This window comes from Hypomesus transpacificus, chromosome 10, assembly GCF_021917145.1.
Source record: "Hypomesus transpacificus isolate Combined female chromosome 10, fHypTra1, whole genome shotgun sequence".
NCBI lineage: Eukaryota > Metazoa > Chordata > Actinopteri > Osmeriformes > Osmeridae > Hypomesus > Hypomesus transpacificus.
In genome coordinates this window covers 9,531,889-9,552,074 of record NC_061069.1, presented here as the reverse complement: position 1 = coordinate 9,552,074, position 20,186 = coordinate 9,531,889, and the positions used below count along the sequence as shown (strand labels likewise).

Here is a 20,186-nt window from a genome sequence, read left to right as displayed (position 1 = left end):
ATACTTTGTGGAAAGTTACAATAAAGAAGGATTAGTTGTTTCTCAGTCACAAACACATCACTTAAGGGTGACTGAGCCTGACTCATTATTCAATTGATATTGTGAGTGTTTGCATGTGAATGTGCAAGCGCTGTCCTTACTGCGTTGTGTACACATGGTTGCCTCACAGCATGGCTATGACAGATGGGATATGAGCTCACTTTTATGAATATAGAGTAAAACATAAAATACTCAAATGTAATCTTAGATATTGATGTAAAAGCTATTGATAATACTGTCTACTGTACCTATTTCCATACAGGCAGAGGTTAAAGAACTGCTAGATAATATGCTGCACTGCAACTCCCTTATTCTTTTGCTCAGTTTCCATTGTCACATCACAGAACAAACAACATTTGTCTTGTTTCATTTACAGTATGTCTCTCAGATGACAGTTAAATAAATTATATATAAATTGATCATATTACATGAACTGGAATTGAGCCTTTGTGAATGAATGCATGCCATATTCGGTTTCGGTTAAGATATGTATAGCATTTAGTGACCCAACACATTTCAATTATTGCAGAAGAGAATCTCCACAAATGACTAGTATTTCCTTTCCCTGTCCCTGTCTTCAAGTGTCCAGTCAATATTTCAATCAAAAATAGTGAGCAAGCTAAAAAAAAAAAAAAGTCTTGCAATAAATAACTACTCCAATACATAAAAAGAACAGGACAGAAAATCCTTTTATAAAGACAGTAGAATGTCCCCATTCATACTAAGCTCTCTTTGCTCACACTGGAGCCTCCTGTGAATACAATCCACAGTCTTAGGTCCACTCTGTGCAGCAAACAGCAATGTCATTGGTCTTCACAAAATCCTCAATAAACACACTTCTCCAGCTCTGCAGACATTCCAGAATGTTTGCTACGTCACTGTGAGTGTGTGCTTCTATCGTTAACTCACAAAAGCGAACCGTGACGAGCTCTGTTTGTCCCTTTTCCCTCCCACAGCGCCATAACGATGAGTTAGTGTCACATGCTCGTTTCACAAGGTGGAGATAGACTGCCATCCAGAATGATGTGGTTCTCTACTCCAACACTCTGGCTTAGGCCGCTCCCTGCAGTGACTTCCCCTCCTCCTCCTTCTCCTTCACCTCCTCCGTCCTCCACCCCTGCCACCTCCTGCGAGCAGTTGGGAGTGCTGGGTTTAGGTGACAAGGGACTAGCGCTGCTTGCCACCCTGTCCATGTGATTCCTCCCTGTATTGCTTAAGCTGGATGGCTGACCCTCACCCTCTAAGCCCTTGGCTGCAGTCTCTCCTCCCAGGGAGCCCAGGGAAACAGGGGACGTCAGAAGCCCAAATGGAGACTTTGCTTCCACTAGACTAGCACTGAGAGACTGTGGGGAACGGGACACCGTGTCTTCTGCAGTCACCTGAGGCAGCCTGCCTTGTGCGCTGGTTGGTGTTGACACCTTTGTCTCCTCCTGAGATTCAATGAAATTGACTTTCAGGGCCTTCGTCTTCTGGGGGTTGTTGCTTTTGATGGAACTGCGGATGCTTTCCACGGTCATGTCAAAGGCCTGGTTATCCTCCCCCTGGGAAGTTGTGCCTCCACTGCCCCCTCTGCTGCCACCACTGTCTGGCTGGGTGGACACAAACTCATACAGCCCCTCCTTAATGATGGAGGATGGCTGGACATTCTCAGGGCCCATGGCATCTATGGCGGAGATCTGGCTGAGGTCCAGTGGAGGTGGCCGCCTCTGCCCTCCAATGTTTGGTAGCAGGGAGCCCTTTTCCCCTTCGGCGAACTCAGCAATGCAGCTGGTAAAGCTGTCGGGGCTGGCTGTGTTCTTGATATCGGTGGAGGGTCTCTCCTTGATCTGTGGAACTCTGGAGCTACCGGTGACTATCGTCATCTCCAGCTCTTCTTCCAGCCTCTTAGCCTGCTCTTGAGAGGCTGCAGCTCCAACTTTCAGGGTCAGGCTGGAGGGTGTGGTCATCTTGTTGTAGACGTCCTCCAGGCGTCGGGCGTTCAGGTGCTGGGGGCTGGCTCTGCTGGGGGTCAGCCGGATTGGAGAGCCCAGTTGGGCTACTTCCTGGTATCTGGGATGCAGAGTGTGTGGGCTGCCTTCATTGGTACCGTGCTTTTGGAAGTTCCACCTGCTGGGTGAGAGGTGGTTGTCGATAGGGTGTTTCTCCTCTCCCTTCTCCACCACCACGTCCATCAGCTCCATGCTGCGGGCAAACGCGTCCTTCATGTTCATGGAGACGATGCTGCCGTTCCTCTTGGCCCTCTCCAGGGCCTCCCGCCTCTTGATGGCCTTCTCCTGCCTCTTCTGTTCACGGTAGAACTCTGAGAAGTTGTTGACGATGATGGGGATGGGCAGGGCGATCACCAGCACACCGGCGATGCAGCAGAGGCCGCCCACTATCTTCCCTAACAAAGTCTGTGGATAGATGTCGCCGTAGCCTACTGTCGTCATGGTGATGGTAGCCCACCAGAAGGAGGCAGGGATGCTGGTGAACTTGGTGGCGTCTTCATCCTTCTCGGCAAAGAAGACCAGACTGGAGAAGATCATGATGCCCATGGCCAGGAAGAGGATGAGCAGGCCCAGCTCGTTGTAGCTCCTCCGGAGGGTGAAGCCCAGAGACTGGAGCCCCGTGGAGTGACGGGCTAATTTGAGAATTCTCAGGATCCTCATGATCCGGAAGATCTGGACCACCCTCCGCACGTTCTGGAACTGCAGCACGCTCTTGTTGGACTCTGTCAGGAAGATGGTGACGTAGTAGGGCAGGATGGCCAGAAGGTCGATGACATTCAGGGGGCCCTTGATGAAGTTCCACTTGTTGGGGGAGGAGAGGCAGCGGAGGATGTACTCCATGGTGAACCAGGCGATGCACACGGCCTCTACGTGGGCCAGCTGGGGGTTGTCGTTGAACTGTCCAAACTCATCCACCACCTGGAGCTCAGGCAAAGTGTTGAGCGATAGTGCAATTGTAGACAGGATGATGAACGTGATGGAGAGGACGGCCAAAAACTGGAATAGAAATAAAAGAAAGAAAAACAAATGTGTTATTTGTCAGCTTGAATAGAATCATAATCCCACCATAGTTAATAAGATGCGTGTTTGCATTTTGAGTGTTGTTGTGTCTACGTGTTATGTGTAAGAGATATAAATAGATAATCAATTTAGATTGATTGCATGGTTCTATTTTAAGGTGTATGCTTATACATAAAACAATAAGGCCCAGTAAAGGTCCACACAACAAATTTGTCAGGATCAGCAGGAACAGCATCCCACCAACAATGTTAACAGTTGGTTAGACAAACGGTGTGCATGTGCACATTATGTAATATCAGATTAGCATTCCCTGATACAAAGGATTATCAAATTGAGGACGGAAATCTGTAATAAGAATAAGATTACATCTTACTCAGGCAGTCCACCAAGTCATGTAATATTTCTCTGTGGTTGTGTGAGTTGAGAATGCAAACCATCTGAATGTGATAGTAGGTCCCAACTGATTTCTTCATATCAAGTTCAAGTTCAAGTTCAAGTCTTTTATTTGTCAGGTGCACAGAGCAACACAAGGTTAGACTGGGCACTGAAATTCTTAAGACAAGACAACGCAAGCACTTGGCATAACATAACATATAAGTACACAGAACAAATTTACATCTATGCTGAGCTTAGATAAGTGAACTTCCTAAATATACAGATAGCAATAAATAAACGACTATACTAACCCTAACACTAAAACTTCCTAAATTACAGATAACAATAAATAGTACGCTATACTAACCCTAATACACAAAATTTGCAAATTTACAGATCAGTGACTTTGTCAATGACCAAACAGGAGCCTGGTGGCGAGGTACAGTAGTGCAATGTTACTGAAGAGCAACCAGTAGCTGAAAGTGACAGTGTATAAGTGACTAGTGTGCAGTAAAAATGTCCATATCAGTGTCCATTGAGAAGCCTGATGACCCTTGGGTAGAAACTGTTGTCCAGTCTGCGTGTGCGCGACCGGATGCTGCGGTAACGCCTGCCAGAAGGCAACGGGGTAAAGAGACTGAAGGATGGGTGGGAACAGTCTCTTAGAATCCTGCTGGCTTTCCTAAGGCAACGTGTGTGGTAGGTGTCCTGTAGGGCTGGGAGCTTCCTGCCGATGATGAACTCAGCAGAACGGACCACACTTCGTAGGGCCTTGCGGTCCCGGTCTGTGCAGCTCCCATACCACACTGTGATACAACCAGTCAGAATGCTTTCTATAGTGCATCTGTAAAAGTTAGTAAGGATGACTGAGTCCATACCAAACTTCTTCAGTCTCCTCAGGAAGAAGAGGCGCTTACGGGCCGTTTTGACCACCTTGTCCGTGTGAACAGACCAGGTGAGGTCATTGCTGATGTTCACCCCGAGGAACTTGAAGCAGCTGACCTTCTCCACTTCCGATCCATTGATGAATAGGGGTGCATGCTCCTCCTCCTGCCGCCTCCTAAAGTCCACAATCATCTCCTTGGTCTTGCTGATGTTAAGAGAGAGGTTGTTGTCCTGACACCATGATGTCAGGACCCGCTGTCCAGACATGGCACATACTGTAGGTAGGCTGAAAGGCTTTTTAAAATCAATGCCTGTACTAATATTATCTCCACAACACCTTTTAGTCATGACATACTGTATTTCTTTCATAGTTTGTACAACTTTATACTATAGGTGAAATGAATCACTGAATATGAAAGAGGGAACACTCAAACACTCAAAAAAGTGTGTATGTGTGTTTTTTTATTGTCATGGAATCCCATTAGAGGATAGAAGCTGATACACATACACAAGTGTTGTTAAAAGTGCTGACTAACAGAACAATAACTATAAAAATAAATAAAACATGTATTGACTGAGATTCATTGACATAACCCTGAAGTAGGCACTGCATGCCAAAAGTTTGGTTCTGTTTTGAATGTATGGGAGCAAGTAGAGTGTGACTTTCACAGTTTTTTGTTGTTGTTTTTCTGACAAACTTATTCAAGGGCACCAGTGACGTTCCCTATATTTAAATTCCCTTATATTTACACTATAACCTTCTACATCCTATCCCAGTTAATTTTAGATGAATGATGAATTCCAACCTTTCCCTCTCCTCTGTTCTTCCCCTCTTTATAACCTTTCCTTGCTACCACTCTCTCTCTCTCTCTCTCTCTCTCTCTCTCTCTCTCTCTCTCTCTCTCTCTCTCTCTCTCTCTCTCTCTGTTTCTCTCTCTCCTAACCCCGCCCCCCTCCATCCCCAACTCCATCTCTCTCTGTGTCTCTCCTGTGTCTCTCCTGGCTACACCTGTCCCGGAAATGACGTGGACAACTCGCAGCACTCACTTAATCACTTAACCCTAAGTAACAGTCGAATCGTTCACTAAAATAGACCACTCCCACACTCTGTGTGACAGAGGGCGGAAGTGCAGTCTTTCTGCCACCACTGGCACCTGAGGTTTACTGGGAAGTTATGTGGTAAATCTACTTCTGGCTCCTCAGTTCAAAGGATTAAATGGTATTTCCTGCCGGTGCTCTTTATTGTTGGGCAGTAGTTGCAGATGACATGGGCAAGATTTTCTAGTCCAAACAGTTTGTTACTTAACTCCTTCGCTTCGATTGCTTCGCTTCTATTGCTTCACTGCAAGGTCTCAAAACACAACAGGAAGACAATATATCAAAATGAGTTAAGAACCTAAGCGTGTCCATACCTGAGATTGATCTTATAATAAATAATAATTGTAATAATTTGTTCTCAAACTAGTAAACACAGCGTTCTTCTGTGTGGAGAGAGGAGGAAGATGGCTCCAAGAGAAGTGACCAATGAGAAGGTGTGATGACTCTGACTTGATGGGACCTTAGTGAGACATGATCAGTTTCACTCCCCACAATCCCTTTACCTGCCCGCCTGATTCCTCATGACCCAATAAAGTTACAGTTAAATAGCTCTCGTTATTTTTCCAAAGACCTTAACATATTATCAAACCCATTAAGGCAGTAAGTACTAGCTTAACATCCTGGATTGTACATGACTTTCAACAAACCACCTGGTTTCATAATGACACCAGACAGAACTGTATGCAGGCTCACTAATCGTATGATTACTGTGAACACCATCAAAATTATACGAACAATCTCCTATGAACGATATCTTATCCATGTCAAATTTTCACAAGTTGATGTGTAGAATTACAATGTTGAATAAAGATGTATCAAATTATTGGTTGATTCTTCCTGTTGGGGAAAGAATGAGTAACTACTTCTAACCTTTCTCTATCCTTACTATAGATAGCAACCAAATCCTATTACAATTATCCTGAAATGTCCTCACGCAGAGACAAGACAACGCAAGCACATGGTCAGGCCTCTATACTTATACCTGACAGGACTGGACGTTTAAGTCCTCATACAGTAAATCCATTTTCACTACCAAGTTAATATTTTATTTGAATGGAATATGTTTTTATCAAGGTGCACACAGGGTGGTTTGGTGTCCAGAAAGGTTATTACATTTACATTTAGTCATTTAGCAGACGCTGTTATCCAGAGCGACTTACAGTAAGTACAGGGACATTCCCCCCGATGCAAGGAGGGTGAAGTGCCTTGCCCAAGGACACAACGTCATTTGGCACGGCCAGGAATCGAACCAGCGACCTTCTGATTACTAGCCGCTCAGCCACCTGACTAATTGGTGTTCCTTGCCTCCAGCTGCCACATGATAGGGCGACAACCGTCAGCACTTGTTCTGCCAACTGCTCTAAGAAAAGCTTCCTGCCATGAGGAGCCAGGAGCTAAGTACCCATAATGCATCACTACGCAACGCACCTCACCTCACTTCATCCTTACATCTACTCTGGCAGAGGCCTCCTGTAGGCATGTGGGGTGGTACTCAAATGTGTCCGTCAAACCATGGACATACTTAATGTGTGCTTGATTTCTGTGGAATGTTGAGGCAACCTAAGCAGAAACAAGAGACCAACTGAGAGACCAAGTCTCGTAAACTGATCTAAATGAGCATGTAACTGTAGCCTTCATGAAGTTATCAAATCTCAGCCCTGATGGAAGACAGGAGGAAAGCGGAAGTCTAAATTATATAATTAGAATACAGAATCTGCTGATTATGTAGAAAGACATGAAACTACACTGACTAATTAAAATGACTGTTTAGACTAGTTGCAAGCAGTGTCCCAAGCTAACCTAACCCTTACTGTGACCCTAGCAAAAATCCAATTAGCGCAGTGAAAATAAACCTTCAAAATTCCTACATAATACACACATCAGACTGAGCTGTGTTTAAATCGTTTGTAGACTCAATATAAACAAAGTATGTCGATTTCAGATTAAAAAACAACAACACCACATCACTGGTGGTGGGAGCCGTAACAATACAGACAGATGATATTCTAAACCTTCTAATTCTAACCACAACTTAATGGGGTTTGGTTGTTACAGGTACCAGGTTATGCGTTTGTGTCTAAGCAGGACAGCTGAGCAGGAGGAGCCGAGCTAGCAGAGGAGAAATAAGAGGACAAAGTCATTAGCGCAGCCTCGGTGGCCATCGCGTGATGGAGGGATTGTCTCAGCCAAAGGCAGGATGAAACCTCCGTCTGGCCGCTTGTATCTACATCGTGGCTGAGGTTAAGTCAAAGGTCACCACAACACACTCTACGGTCTGCCCGACGACACTGGAAGAGAGATTACGACATGTTCCCCATGTTCTCAGGGAAGGGGAACACGAGGGAGCCTCCTTGAGGTGGGCAGAGTAAGACCGTCGTGTTTAAGATTTCCGTTGCTACAATCAGTGTGGTGCATAAGAATCACTGTTAAAAGGTTCGACCTTGACTTGGCACCTGGGAGCTGAGGCCACTGTAAATCCTCTGACATTCAAGCTGCTTTAGAACATGGAGCGTACAAGACCTACTTTACGTCATGAAAGCCTTTGCTGAACTAGCCTTGTGAGGACAGGTAGATTGCTAAAGAATGACAATTGAAACCTTTTACTGACTAGCTATAAAAGCTTTTAACATTTCATGGATACAAAGAACGACAAGCAATCAACTGACATGACATGATCATTACAAGTAAAGTTCGTCATTAAATAAATAAATAAATGGACAGGCTACAATTACAATATTTTAGCATTCATAGCACGAGATATAATCTTGCAGCTTTTTGTCTTTAATAAAGAACGACATAACTGTGTGCCTTGCGTGTGTCTTGCATGTGTGTGAGAGCCAGGTAGACAGGCCAGCGTGGTTCTAGGAGCGACAGAGTGTGTGTGGGTGGTGGAGGAAGGATTAGCTGCCCGGCCTTATCTTTAGATCTGCACAAACGTGATTACATGAGCCATGATGGGGATATAGAGAGAAATAGACAAGGTGCTGTGTCTGTGCCAGGGTCAGAGCATGCGTGGAAACAGGGAGACAGAAGGGAGGAAAGGTGGAGGGGCGGATGACACAGGAAGACAGGATCCGCTAACATCCTTGAGATGGAAGGGCCCTCCTCATATGAAACGAACGTCAAGATAGTTGGATGTAGAGAGGTTTCGCCATCGTATGGGTTTGGTGCTCTAAGTGTATAAAGTTACTCTCTGTGAGAAAACACACCAAGAATTTGTGATATGTAAATATTCTAAATTGTTGCGTCTTGCTTGGCAGGTGTTGCTGTTATAATGTGGTGCTCCAGTCATAACAGAATATTTCGTTCTTATAATACGTCAAGAAGAGACTTGTACATGGTGTTTTAGAAGTGGGGGATCTGAGCTTTCCACTTTCGTGACTGCTTGCTAAAAACTGGCCCTTCTCCAGTCCTAAATGTTTTCAGTGGTTTATGATGAAAAGGTAAACAGAAGACAAGATATGTATGCCTTGTAAGTCTTACAGTATATGCAATACGTTATTTACAGATTTGTAAATTATTTTAACATTTCAATCTTACACTTGGGCTGCAGAAACTGTACTCACTGACGTAATCCTAAAAGTGGCCAGGTGTCTTTCCCGTTAGGTGGATGCCAAAACCCTCATTAAGCTTAAAAGTTGACCCACAGGTGGAACACAGCTCAGTTTCCTGGTAAACGGCCTTATACTGTATAAACCGCCACATGTAATGAAGCTTACACAAATATGTATTTTTTTTATATTAAAATTTTTTATTTTTACAAATTTTATTTTTCCTTGAGTCGAAAGGGTTACTTCTTTGAAATTGTCATTATTTTGTACCACTCTTTTATTTTGTATTTCTGGCTATAGTAATCAATGTGAGGTCCTTGTCAAAACATTGTATAGAGAATTTGATGTCAAATCAAATCATTAAAAGAATGTCCAGATAAAAAAAGTATGTTCATTTGCATACAATATGCCAATCAATATGGCAAAACTCTCCAAGTATACAGTTGGTGATATACTGTGTATTAACATTGACCTCATGCACAATGGCATGCTGTAATGTCAGCCAGGTGAGGGCCAGGGTTTGTTTGCGTTTGAGTTCTGTGATGGTTGCTTCTACCACCAGAATGTTCTCTCTCTGAAACATGCATAGTGAATCATTACTTTCGCAAATGCCGTTTCTAAAGGTTCTACTGTATGTGACACAAAGATGGCGTGAGAAACACTGTGCATGAAGCTTGTTTTCCATCGTAGTGGTGCCTTTAAGTCAACCTAAAGAGTGCCAAGGGGAAACCCTTTTCTTAGGTAAGTGGCAAATTATGCAGTCCCAAGACTTGGCAATGATACAGTGTTGCAAGTACAAACTACATTTGCTATTACTGACCTGTAGTGTGCATTCTTTGTAACATCTGGCCAGCCTAGAGGTAAGAAGATTAATTGAGAGATGTAGATTTATGCTTGTAAGCCGTAATGTCTCCCCTCTTCCCCTGCTGTTCTGGTGCTTGTGACTAAACTTAACAACGGCTCCAGGAAACAACCTGACAAACAAAGACAACAACAGTGTTCCAGAGAAGACTATTCATTCAGTAGATGCCAATCTGGCTAAACACAGGGATTAAACTGCAGAATATAATCTGCATCAATCGGAGTCCTGGAAAGGAGCACGTTGAAGACTGGAGTTGTGTCTCTGTGTGTGTGTCTGTGTGTGTATATGTGTGTGTATATGCATGTGTGTGTGTGTGTGTGTGTGTGTGTGTGTGTGTGTGTGTGTGTGTGTGTGTGTGTGTGTGTGTGTGGGGGGGGGGGGGTAGTCTCACAAAAGGCAAAATGGAAGATGACATCTCCATTAATGGCATCAGTTTGGCATAGACAGTATACCTGTTTAATAACTGTGATTTAAATCAGTCATATAATCTACCGACAAAAAAATACAGTTCGAGTCAATCAGATTATGGAAATTGTTTTGTAAAATTTACTACCATGGGGTTTATGTATTGTAGCTTTCATCTTAACAGGGTACCAATTCAGATCTCAATTGTGTTTTAACTGCAGGGTAATAACATTCTTATCAAATGAGCTAAAAGGTTCAGCTCTTTAAAGATCTAATTTAACTAAAGCAGTTACCGAGGTGCATTCATTCTACACAGCAGACAGGTTTATTTCTGATTTAACAACTTGTTGAAAACAGAATAACTGCAAATTGCTTCAAATAGAAGCCATCCTCATATAGTATAAACCACCATTTCTCCCCCATCAGATTTAAAAGTACATGAGGACACCACATAGAGGATGAGGATGGGAGGAAGGATGAGGGCTAGACTATTTCTAGAGGAAGTTATCACTGCAGCAGAGTACCTGGGAGGGGGGAAACCGACCCAGCGGAGAAACCCAAGACCGTCTTGATCAATATCCCAGGATATTTATGGAAAGGGACACAGGATCTATTGGATTGTTGGTGTTTTCACAGGGCTAATGTATTTGAAGCCAACCTTCCACATTCGTCAAAAAGCTTTTGCTGATTAAGGGACACAGTGGCAGTTCACTGTCCTTTGTACTGCTACACTAAAATTATGGTTAAAACATTAGATAAGACCATGGCTAAAACAGTATCAGCTGGGTCTCACAAATTGACGAGAGTGAAGATAAAACATCAACTGGACACAGCAGTGAGAAGCTGGGATGGATATGCAACGGTTTAGTTGGATTGGTAATAGTCAGAGTGTGTGGGTGTGGTCAAATGCTGATGGTCAAAGGTTGAGTATGCATGTCATGCATACCACCTTTTTGCAAAGATGCTCACTGAAGTTTGAGTCCGCAGTTTTCATTACCTATGTAGACATTACACTGAGGCTCAACCCAAATTGACTCAAATTTAAACCCCAAGTGAAGTAGAAAGCTTTTGATAACAACCTTGCAGATTCTCAACCAAAGCTTTCAAAGCTTATCTCCATAACAGACAACATGTAATTACAGTCCAAAGGGTTTTCATTATGTCACACTCTGGGTGCTCCAGCTATTGTCTTCAACTTCGCGGGAAGAGGGAAAAGACCTTGACTATAGTAATTAGTAAGAAACATGCACTTAATTGGGCATCCAGACACACAGGCCAATTACAGACTAGTAATTAGTAACATGTGTGTCCATGTGACCTGATACTTCTGGATGAGGAGTGGGCGACACTGTTACTTAACTCATAGTGAGTGAATGTATAACAAAACACAACCTATCCACATAGACCACTGTGTACCTCATACATATTTACACCGATTGAGCAAGAATAGCCTAACAATCTCTGGGGCCAACCTACTGATCACCCTGCCAGCCACAGTGGCATGTCTGCCATGTTTACACAGCCAGGAGAGCATTTGAGCTGAGTGCAGCCTAAACAAATCAAATCTTTTCTCCATCCAGCACATCTTATCGCCCACAACTCTTATCGCCTGCAAACCATGCAACAAAATACCTCCACAAAACTTAACTAACAATTCGTAGAATAAACCAAGGTCAAACTTTAGAAAATGTTAATAAGCTTTACACAAGTTGCTCACCATGGAAATTTGTTTCCATGGTGTTTTGGTGATTTCTACATTTTCAACACCTTGGTTGGTTTGCTTCTTACAACAAGTGGCCCAGGGACACACTTACGTTCCCAACATCACAAGATCAACTGACCATATAAATCAATATTTCCCTTTGCAGACCAAGATCAACTTAAATCAAAGTGTAAACCTGTGATGGGACATTGTATGGAGTGATGGTGAGAGCCAGTTTCACCCAAGAGCAACAAAGAAGATTTAGCCCTGCACTATAGACACTTCAGATAGAGGCTGGGCCATAATGGAATGAAATGCTCTCTGTGTTGCCATAAATCTAGGAAAAAAAAGGCTAAGTCATTATTTGAAAGGTTTAAACAGCAGTTAATGAAAAATAAGAATGGCTGACGGTCGCTCATGTCTTGAATCTTAACAAGTTCCTAAACATAATGTGGAGAACAAGGGATGAAACCCAAACGGATTCACATCTAATGGAAATACTGGATAATGTGCTCTGACACACAGAGTCTGAACACATCTTCCCTGGAGATGGAAATGAACAACAATCTTATTTACCATCAAGTTCAGCCTGGGCTAGGACTTGGGCACAGAGAGGAGGGGGAGGAAAGCAGCATGCAGAGGAGAGGGAAAGGAGGAAGAGACACCGATATGTATTACTATTGACAGGGGAGCATATTATAGTGCTACATGGAACCCTGTGACATCATTTTCCTGCATGGCCCTGTGCTATGGCTGCCAGGATATGAGCAGAGGGAGATTCTGCTGCAATGGCACATCCACTGCCAAGACACGACATCTCCACTCCTATATATCAATAACAGCATAACATCCCTAGAATAATCATAATCCAGCCCTGCCCATGAATTTTGTCCTTCGACTGCCAAAAAGCTTAGCAGCAATTTGAGTCGCTTGCCTTGATGAGCTGGATCTCCTTGTCACGACTGTTCCTCTTGTTAGAACCTAGTAATGAGGACACACTTAGAACCTGTACTATCTGAACAACCTCTATCAATCTATCTAATTATCAATCTATCTACCTATCTACTATCTACTTATTTATCTATCTATCTATCATGGACCTGATTGCCTTGTCTTGAATTTGAGTGACTAGTGATAGTCATTTTTTGCCGAGTCAAGTCTGAAGTTGCCAAATTGACTTTACTTGAGTAGGTCTATTAAAGCTTACAAGTTAGTACTTTAAATGCACACGTGACTGCTTCCTGGAAACCATGACAACCCAACGCAAATAACAGAAATGAAACCAACCTCAAGTCAAACTCCAGCCAAATACAGTGCCCTAGCATTTCCATGACCTTTCCTCCTTCACACCCTCCACATCCCGGCCTCCTCCACCTCCCTAACCCCTTCCTGTGGACCTAGCACAGGACCAGACGGTGTGCAGGCTGAGCCTGCAGCCTTCGCAACAGTCTATTTGCAGAAGCAGACTGGGGAAAAGCCCCAAAGGAGATTAAGTCTCACTCCCAGAGTCCCATCACTCCCTACAGCACTGTGCTGTAGCAGTCCAGAACTAAGGGGGACTCTATTCATATCTACCAACGCAGATGTTGGGCACAGGGTGTTAACACAGTTATGAGTTGTTTTTTAAAGAGGGGGGACATTTTTACAGTAAGACGGTAAAATGTTGGAAATAAATCGTTTTTTCTTTATTTTCTATTTTATAGAGGTAGAAGAAAACATTTATTTAGTGAATACGTTATTTTAAAATATATTTTCACAAACATATACAACAAAATATGTTCTGCCCTGAATAATTAAATGTACCCTACATTGACCAAAATGAGTAACTGTTATAATTGACAGCCCAAATCTGGTGAATGTGTGAGGTAATATAATAGATTTTCCCTATTTCTCAGCGCTAGCCAATGATATCATTATTGTCTGTAGTGGGGAAGCTTTGTCACTATACTGCTGCGCTGAGTGCTGACTCACCAAAATATGATTGACTGGCAGCCAAACGCACATAACTACCTACAGCAGCCTGTGTGCCTTCATTGTGACAGCCAGCAAACGCACCCCTGCTGCTGTCCCCGCCTCTCCACTTACCTAAGCTTATGTCACACCTAGGGGGACGCAAGAGGTAATGCAAGCTAGCTAACCACCTAGCTCCAGACTGCCTTTTGCTTTTCAATATGACCGGGTGTCCTTTCCTAGGGCCAAAGGGGAGGCAGGGCTCCAGGATTACTCCTGCTTTAAGTACTCCTTAAGCTCCATGTGCCAACCCCCCTACCCCTATCTTGAAGGCCATTGGCAGCTTAGCGCAAGGGAGGGGTGAGGAGGGCACTCTCATCCTTCTCTACAAATCACCCTTCTAATTTAACAAAGTGTAGACCTTTGCCTGTGTCTTGTCTTGGATTTGAGTTTCTTCTATCAAACTGACACTCGTTAAAAAGAGAGGATACCCCAAAAGTTCTTTTTTTTTTTACTAAATGCAAACTTTGAATAATGCAATGATGATCCAAGCTAATACCGCCCTCCCCTGTAAGGCAGCCCAAACATATAACCCCTAGCCCCCCTACACACACACACACACACGCCACAAGTTAAAGATAAAAGAGCTTTAGGACGCACCATATTGGACGTTGGCGACAGAGCTTTATGAATGGAACATGGCCACAGACAAGTCCCATCGTGGTGTACTACAGTAGGTTGTCTGGGTGGTCTGTCAGTTTGGTGAGGCGCATAACAGAAGACCACCAGCATGTCTGTGTGGTCAGGAGCTTTAGGAGGACCTGCCTCATGACCATGTGTCCAGCTCTATCCTTCTTCCTCTCCCATATCACACCTTTATTCAGAGTTTCCATGCTTCTCTCTATTGGTCTATTAGTTGATGCTTACTCCTGAAGCTAGGGTCAATGTGGAGTTTTGGCTACATGCTTCGGTTTATATGTCTGTTGGAATTGAAACCACAGCCTAGATGTACAGACACCATATGCTCCTTCTCATAACTGTTATGATCTGCTTGGGAGATTTGCCCTTCTATCTTGAGAACTTGAGAATCAGTGTTAATGATAGTCACAATACATAACATGTATTATATCTCTACTGAAAATGTATGAACAGTTTATTACAATTAACAATTAACTACTTAGAGAGCACCCCATTTTTCTGACAGATTAATTATGGTAAGAGAAAAGGCAGACTTGAAAATAACATAGTAATGGACTGATTGACTGATTTCCTTTGCAGAGTTCTATGAATCACGCAAGGTTCCGTTGGCTGACCAGTAGTAGTTTCAGAGAAGGCAATATTTGACTCTGACTTGCTGCAAAACAGCATTCAAGGTCTATCACACCAACAATAAATCTCACACATCTATGGATCTAACCTACATTAAATTTTACTTATAAAGCTAATGGTAGTGTAGTCATCTAAGAACCTCTCATAGATGCAATGAACTTCAGAATTAAAAATAGTCAGTACCTGTTGCAATGTACGTCTTTATATTTGTATGGCTATGTAAGTAAGACCTTTATAGTACTGAGCATCATGGGAAACATGCTAACCATAATCACCCGGCCTCTCTCTCTCTTATCTGATTACTTCATAGGTTTAAGAGGATTAGGTTCCCCATGCCACAGCATTCTTCCTCCACTGTTTTGACCAAGATGGAGATAACAAGGAGAAAGGGAAAAGGCAATAGGTGATTCAGACAATAGATCTGTGGCCAGGATAAACAATGTACCATACAAAGGACGTATTTATGATGAAAGCTAGATATATGGATCGTTATGATGAGCAAAAAAATCAATAAACTGTGTATTTGGCTATATTACCCTTTAAATCAGTAGCATTTGAAAATTGGTAGAAGAGAGTATGAAGTGTGTGTAGGGTGGTGAATGTACTTCAGGCCTCCCTATAGAATACTGAAACCACTTACAAAGTATTATGCCAGAAAAGCACACTCTTGATCATAAATTCACAAATGGATCCAATTACATTTATGTGCAGCTAAAGTGACAATATTGGTAGGGAGAAAGTGAAAACATCAGTAGACAGTCGGCTGGATTGAAAGTTTTTGACACTTTGAAAGGCTTTCATAGTGCACATACCCAAAAGTATTCCGGTCTATCAACATAGCCAGGCCCATGCTACTACAGTAGGCATATGTCTCATCTGCCTAGTCTTCATGTCTAGGGCATACTCTGGTATACCTGATTGAATGTTTGAGTGTTATTCAGTTTGGTGAAACTCCACCTGGCCTTAATAAGAGCTATCAGGGCAGAAAGGGCATTAACCTCATGTCAACCTTAAATCCCCTCCTGGACATGACACCATTTGACATGACTGAAGGCCATATTTAAAACTAGACCTATTTATAAGTTAACGTGCAAACTTTTGGGAAATAATGCATGTTGTAATGTAATGGGGCCGTGTATAGTTTGTATGTGTTGTTTAAAAGACTATAAATGAATTGATTTCCCTGGCCTCTGCCTTACCTTGGCGGCAAGAGAGGAGCTGGGTTTCTCCAGGAGGTCCCACAGCTTCTGTCTCTTGTCCGGGCAGCAGCCATGTTCCTCCTCTACTCCGTCCTTCTCCCTGAGCGACTCCGCCTCCCTCCTCAGCTCCTCGTTCATCTGCTCCTTCTTCTGGTGGTAGCGCGCCTGGCAGCACGACTCCAGGTAGATCTCGTCGATGCCCCAGTAGTCCAGCTCCTGGCCGAACGACAGCGCGCACATCTCCTCCATCATGTGCAGCTTGCCCGTGCGGTAGAAGTTGAGGATGGAGGAGAACGCTCCGGGGTGGCGGTCGAAGAAGTACTCGTTGTCGTTGAGGCTGTAGTCGTCGCAGATCTCCATTAAGGACTCGTGGGTGTTGCAGTCTCTGAGCCGGCCCAGGCGGGTCCTGGGGAGCCGATCCAGGGTCCGCCACAGGACCTCGTGGACCAGACCACCCACATTGATCCGGACCCTCCTTGACCGGGCTTTGGTGCGGATGATGTCAATGGGCTCAGGCGGGAGGGAACCTCCAGCCCTCTGGTTGGGCTTGCTGATGCCATAGGTCAACCGGTCAGTCATGATGGTAAGATCAGTGTGCTGGGGTCACAGCAGTTCAGCTTTGATCTGGGGAGGCAACTTTTGATACACCCTGGGATTGGAATAGGCACCGACGTTGTCTGCTCAGAAAACGTTCAATGATTGGTCCATGGCTGAAGGTAGAGAGGGATAAAAAGAAGTAACCCAAGGATCATTTTAAATAAAGAGCAATTGTACCGTTTTCTCCTGCATCCCAAAATATTTTACAAGGCACACAGATGATTAGGACAATTTTTAAGTTAGTTTCTTAAGGTGAACTAAGAGTCTCTAAAGACTTGACTTTTTCAAGACTGTCCAACAGGTAACTTCATAGGCCTACACTTCTTTTATTGTGAAAGTTGTCTGCTCTCCTTTTTCTTTCAAATGTTATAATCAGGATGGGTGAAAACTGACGGAAACATATATGGATTACAGCCACAAACAGCTGACAACTAATCCTCCTGGGGATTGATAGGCCTAACACGTGAATTAAAAATTATTAAGAAAATGAAGACCAACACTAAAACATGTACATTCAATTAAGTTTCTTTTTAGTCCTACTGCAGGTCTTCAACTGGAGAACTATTAAAGAGCTTTGAATTGGCGTAAAGAGGCTTTCATGTGATTGTGTAATTGGGAGGGCCTACAAATCCTGGTAGAAGTACAGTCCACTGAAGGCTACCTGGGATAATTATAGCTTCTCTAACTACGTCTAGGACACCGTAGGACACACGTCAGTAGCCTATCAGCCTGGGTACGTCACTATGAGAGTAAATCAGACCCAAATCAATTTTCATTTAGACTTTCTTCCATTCTTTCAATTAAAAAAATGTGAACTTTTTTAAGTGTCTGTGTCATCACTGGTGCGGTGAAACTATGTTTTCTAATTGACCATTTCAAATGTTTCTTCCATACCTACCTAAAGAATATTAGTTCTAATCCAGAATACAACTGTCATATCGACACATTCCATTCAAAGTTTATAAAATAATTCTGTACTTTACCTGTACATAGAACTCTACTTTAGAGAGGAACTCTTCTCTTTTTTGTATGGATTACACAGGTTGATTTTGTGCGATTAGGCTTCCTTCCCATCCGATTCCGTCTTCAAGCCGCCTGTGATTATGGTGGAGGGGTATGTCCACATCTTCTGCTTGAAAATTATCGGAATTAAACATACTAGAAATATCTCCCTCGTGATAAAATGGCACTACTCGGAGTAGTTAAACTGCAGATTGCGTACTCCATGAGCGTTATTCTAGAGTTAGGAAGGGAGCCCTCGGTTGTCGAACATGAAAAAATAAATGGATGAGCGCGCTGTCGGGCTACTGTAGCCTATCTGCATAGCAAGACACAGGAACAACTGAGAGGAGGGGAGCTTTCCTGCCCGCTGGCTGCCACAGCCCGGAGGTGAAACCTAATTGGATTGAGCTGTACATCACCAAGGACAGGTTCAGATCAAGTAGAGCGCGCGAGCACTCCAACTATATCAACTCAATGCGCGAGACCTGTGTAGAACTCAATGAGACCTTGGAGGAAGTTAAATGTAGACTTTAATTCGTTATAAGGCAAATAAACGGTGTAAAACGGAGGAAACTGTAGCTGCAATTGTTGATTTATTATTGGGTTATGTAGTTACTAAGACTCTTTCAATACATTTCCAAATATATGACAATAATCATAATTCACAGGCTATGGGTTTTTTAATGGAAGTGTAGACCAAACCATAATGTACGCCACGACAATGCACAGTAATCCAAACCACTGGTCAGACTCACAAAATAATTTACCTTTGTGGTTTCTGGTTTAGGACTTTAAAATTCGACATGATGTACTGGAAGCGCTATGCTGTAGGTTTCAGAAGTCACCACAGGGGGGGTTGGTTAATCAACATTAATCCAAGACCACTTTTGGAGATTTCTAAAAGTAACCTTGTTATTTCTGCTCTCCTTAAGTATGTGAATGTGCCTGTTTATATTCCCTGCAGTTTCAGATCCTGTCATATCAAATTAGTGATCGTAAAAGTCATACATTTTTACATTTAGTCATATAGCAGACGCTCTTATCCAGAGCGACTTACAGTAAGTACAGGGACATTCTCCCCGAGGCAAGTAGTGTGAAGTGCCTTGCACAAGGACGCAACGTAATTTGGCATGGCCGGGAATCAAACCAACAACCTTCTGATTAATAGCCCGACTCCCTAAAGCTCTGCCATCTGACATATATGTTACATACAAATATTTTATTAAGTACAATAAATCATATTGATCAAATATTGTCAAGACTATTTCCATGCAGTTATTGTAAAAGAAGAATGATTTATTGATGATTAAAAGTGTCTTAGAGATGTCTTGATGAATACATCTTAGCAAGCATATACCTCATATTGTACTAGATCAGCATAAGTATTTCCGAGCTAAGAAATTTGATGCTGTGGCAGTATCAGATTTTCCATTGAAACTGTAATAATACCTTATTTTTTCCATGAAATGGCAATGGGACAACAACCAGGCAATCAGATAGCCTATATCAATATTTCATCCAATCACAAGAGATATTTCATGACCGTGCATGACATGACATTTGGTTTATTGAAACACCAACTATATTGCCAATCAAAGATTAAAAAGTACATGTTAAGTACAGGCAGACTACCGTAAACCTACCTACTTGATGATGAGGAACAATATTTACTTCAGTACTGCCTCAAGGCTGTAAGGTTCAACTCAATAAATATTGACATGGATTTGCCTCACTAAGGAAGGTTTCTCCTTGATAATGAAAATGTTGTTGTCCGTATCAATAGATCATTACTCCAGCTCCACAGACAGCATTGTTGTCATCACCCAAGTGCATTAAACCTCGGTGGTAGAAGAAGAAGGAACCAGCTGTTTCACCAACCTGCTACTGTTGAGTATGGTATATGAGTGTACATTTCATGTGCAAGGGTGAAATAGCAGCCGTTGTCTATCTGCCAACGTGAGAAATGTAGACTAACATAGGCCTACCTAAATGTCACATTGTCAGTTTTGTCCTGTTTGCTTCTTCGCAATTGGAGTGTTTTACTAGATAATGCTATACGTTCAAGTACCAGACATTTACAAATTGGGGGACAGAGCATTTTGTAAATAAATTCCAATCCCAAATTCACTTTGTAAAATTCAGTTATAGGCTATACGAGCTTGTGCAAAGTGACAATGTGTTGTT

The 20,186-nt window shown here is 42.9% G+C and overlaps 1 protein-coding gene across 1 annotated transcript; it reads right to left on the bottom strand.

Annotated features, from left to right (window-relative positions):
* Window positions 1-1,016: 1,016 nt before the first annotated feature.
* On the bottom strand, window positions 1,017-18,083 carry kcnb2a (potassium voltage-gated channel subfamily B member 2a). Its single transcript, XM_047027124.1, has 3 exons — window positions 17,984-18,083; window positions 16,404-17,113; window positions 1,017-3,023 (listed from the first exon to the last, which is right to left on the bottom strand). The coding sequence occupies exons 2-3, from the start codon at window positions 16,980-16,982 to the stop codon at window positions 1,017-1,019; spliced, it is 2,586 nt and encodes an 861-aa protein (XP_046883080.1). The 5' UTR covers window positions 16,983-17,113; window positions 17,984-18,083.
* Window positions 18,084-20,186: the final 2,103 nt, after the last annotated feature.

Excerpts from the sequence above, each read along its gene's own strand:
- kcnb2a (XM_047027124.1), bottom strand. The coding sequence starts at position 16,982 with ATGACTGACCGGTTGACCTATGGCATCAGCAAGCCCAACCAGAGGGCT. Across the intron at positions 3,024-16,403 it reads GCTCCTCTCTTGCCGCCAAG|TTTTTGGCCGTCCTCTCCAT; the intron begins GTAAGGCAGAGG and ends TTTCTATTCCAG.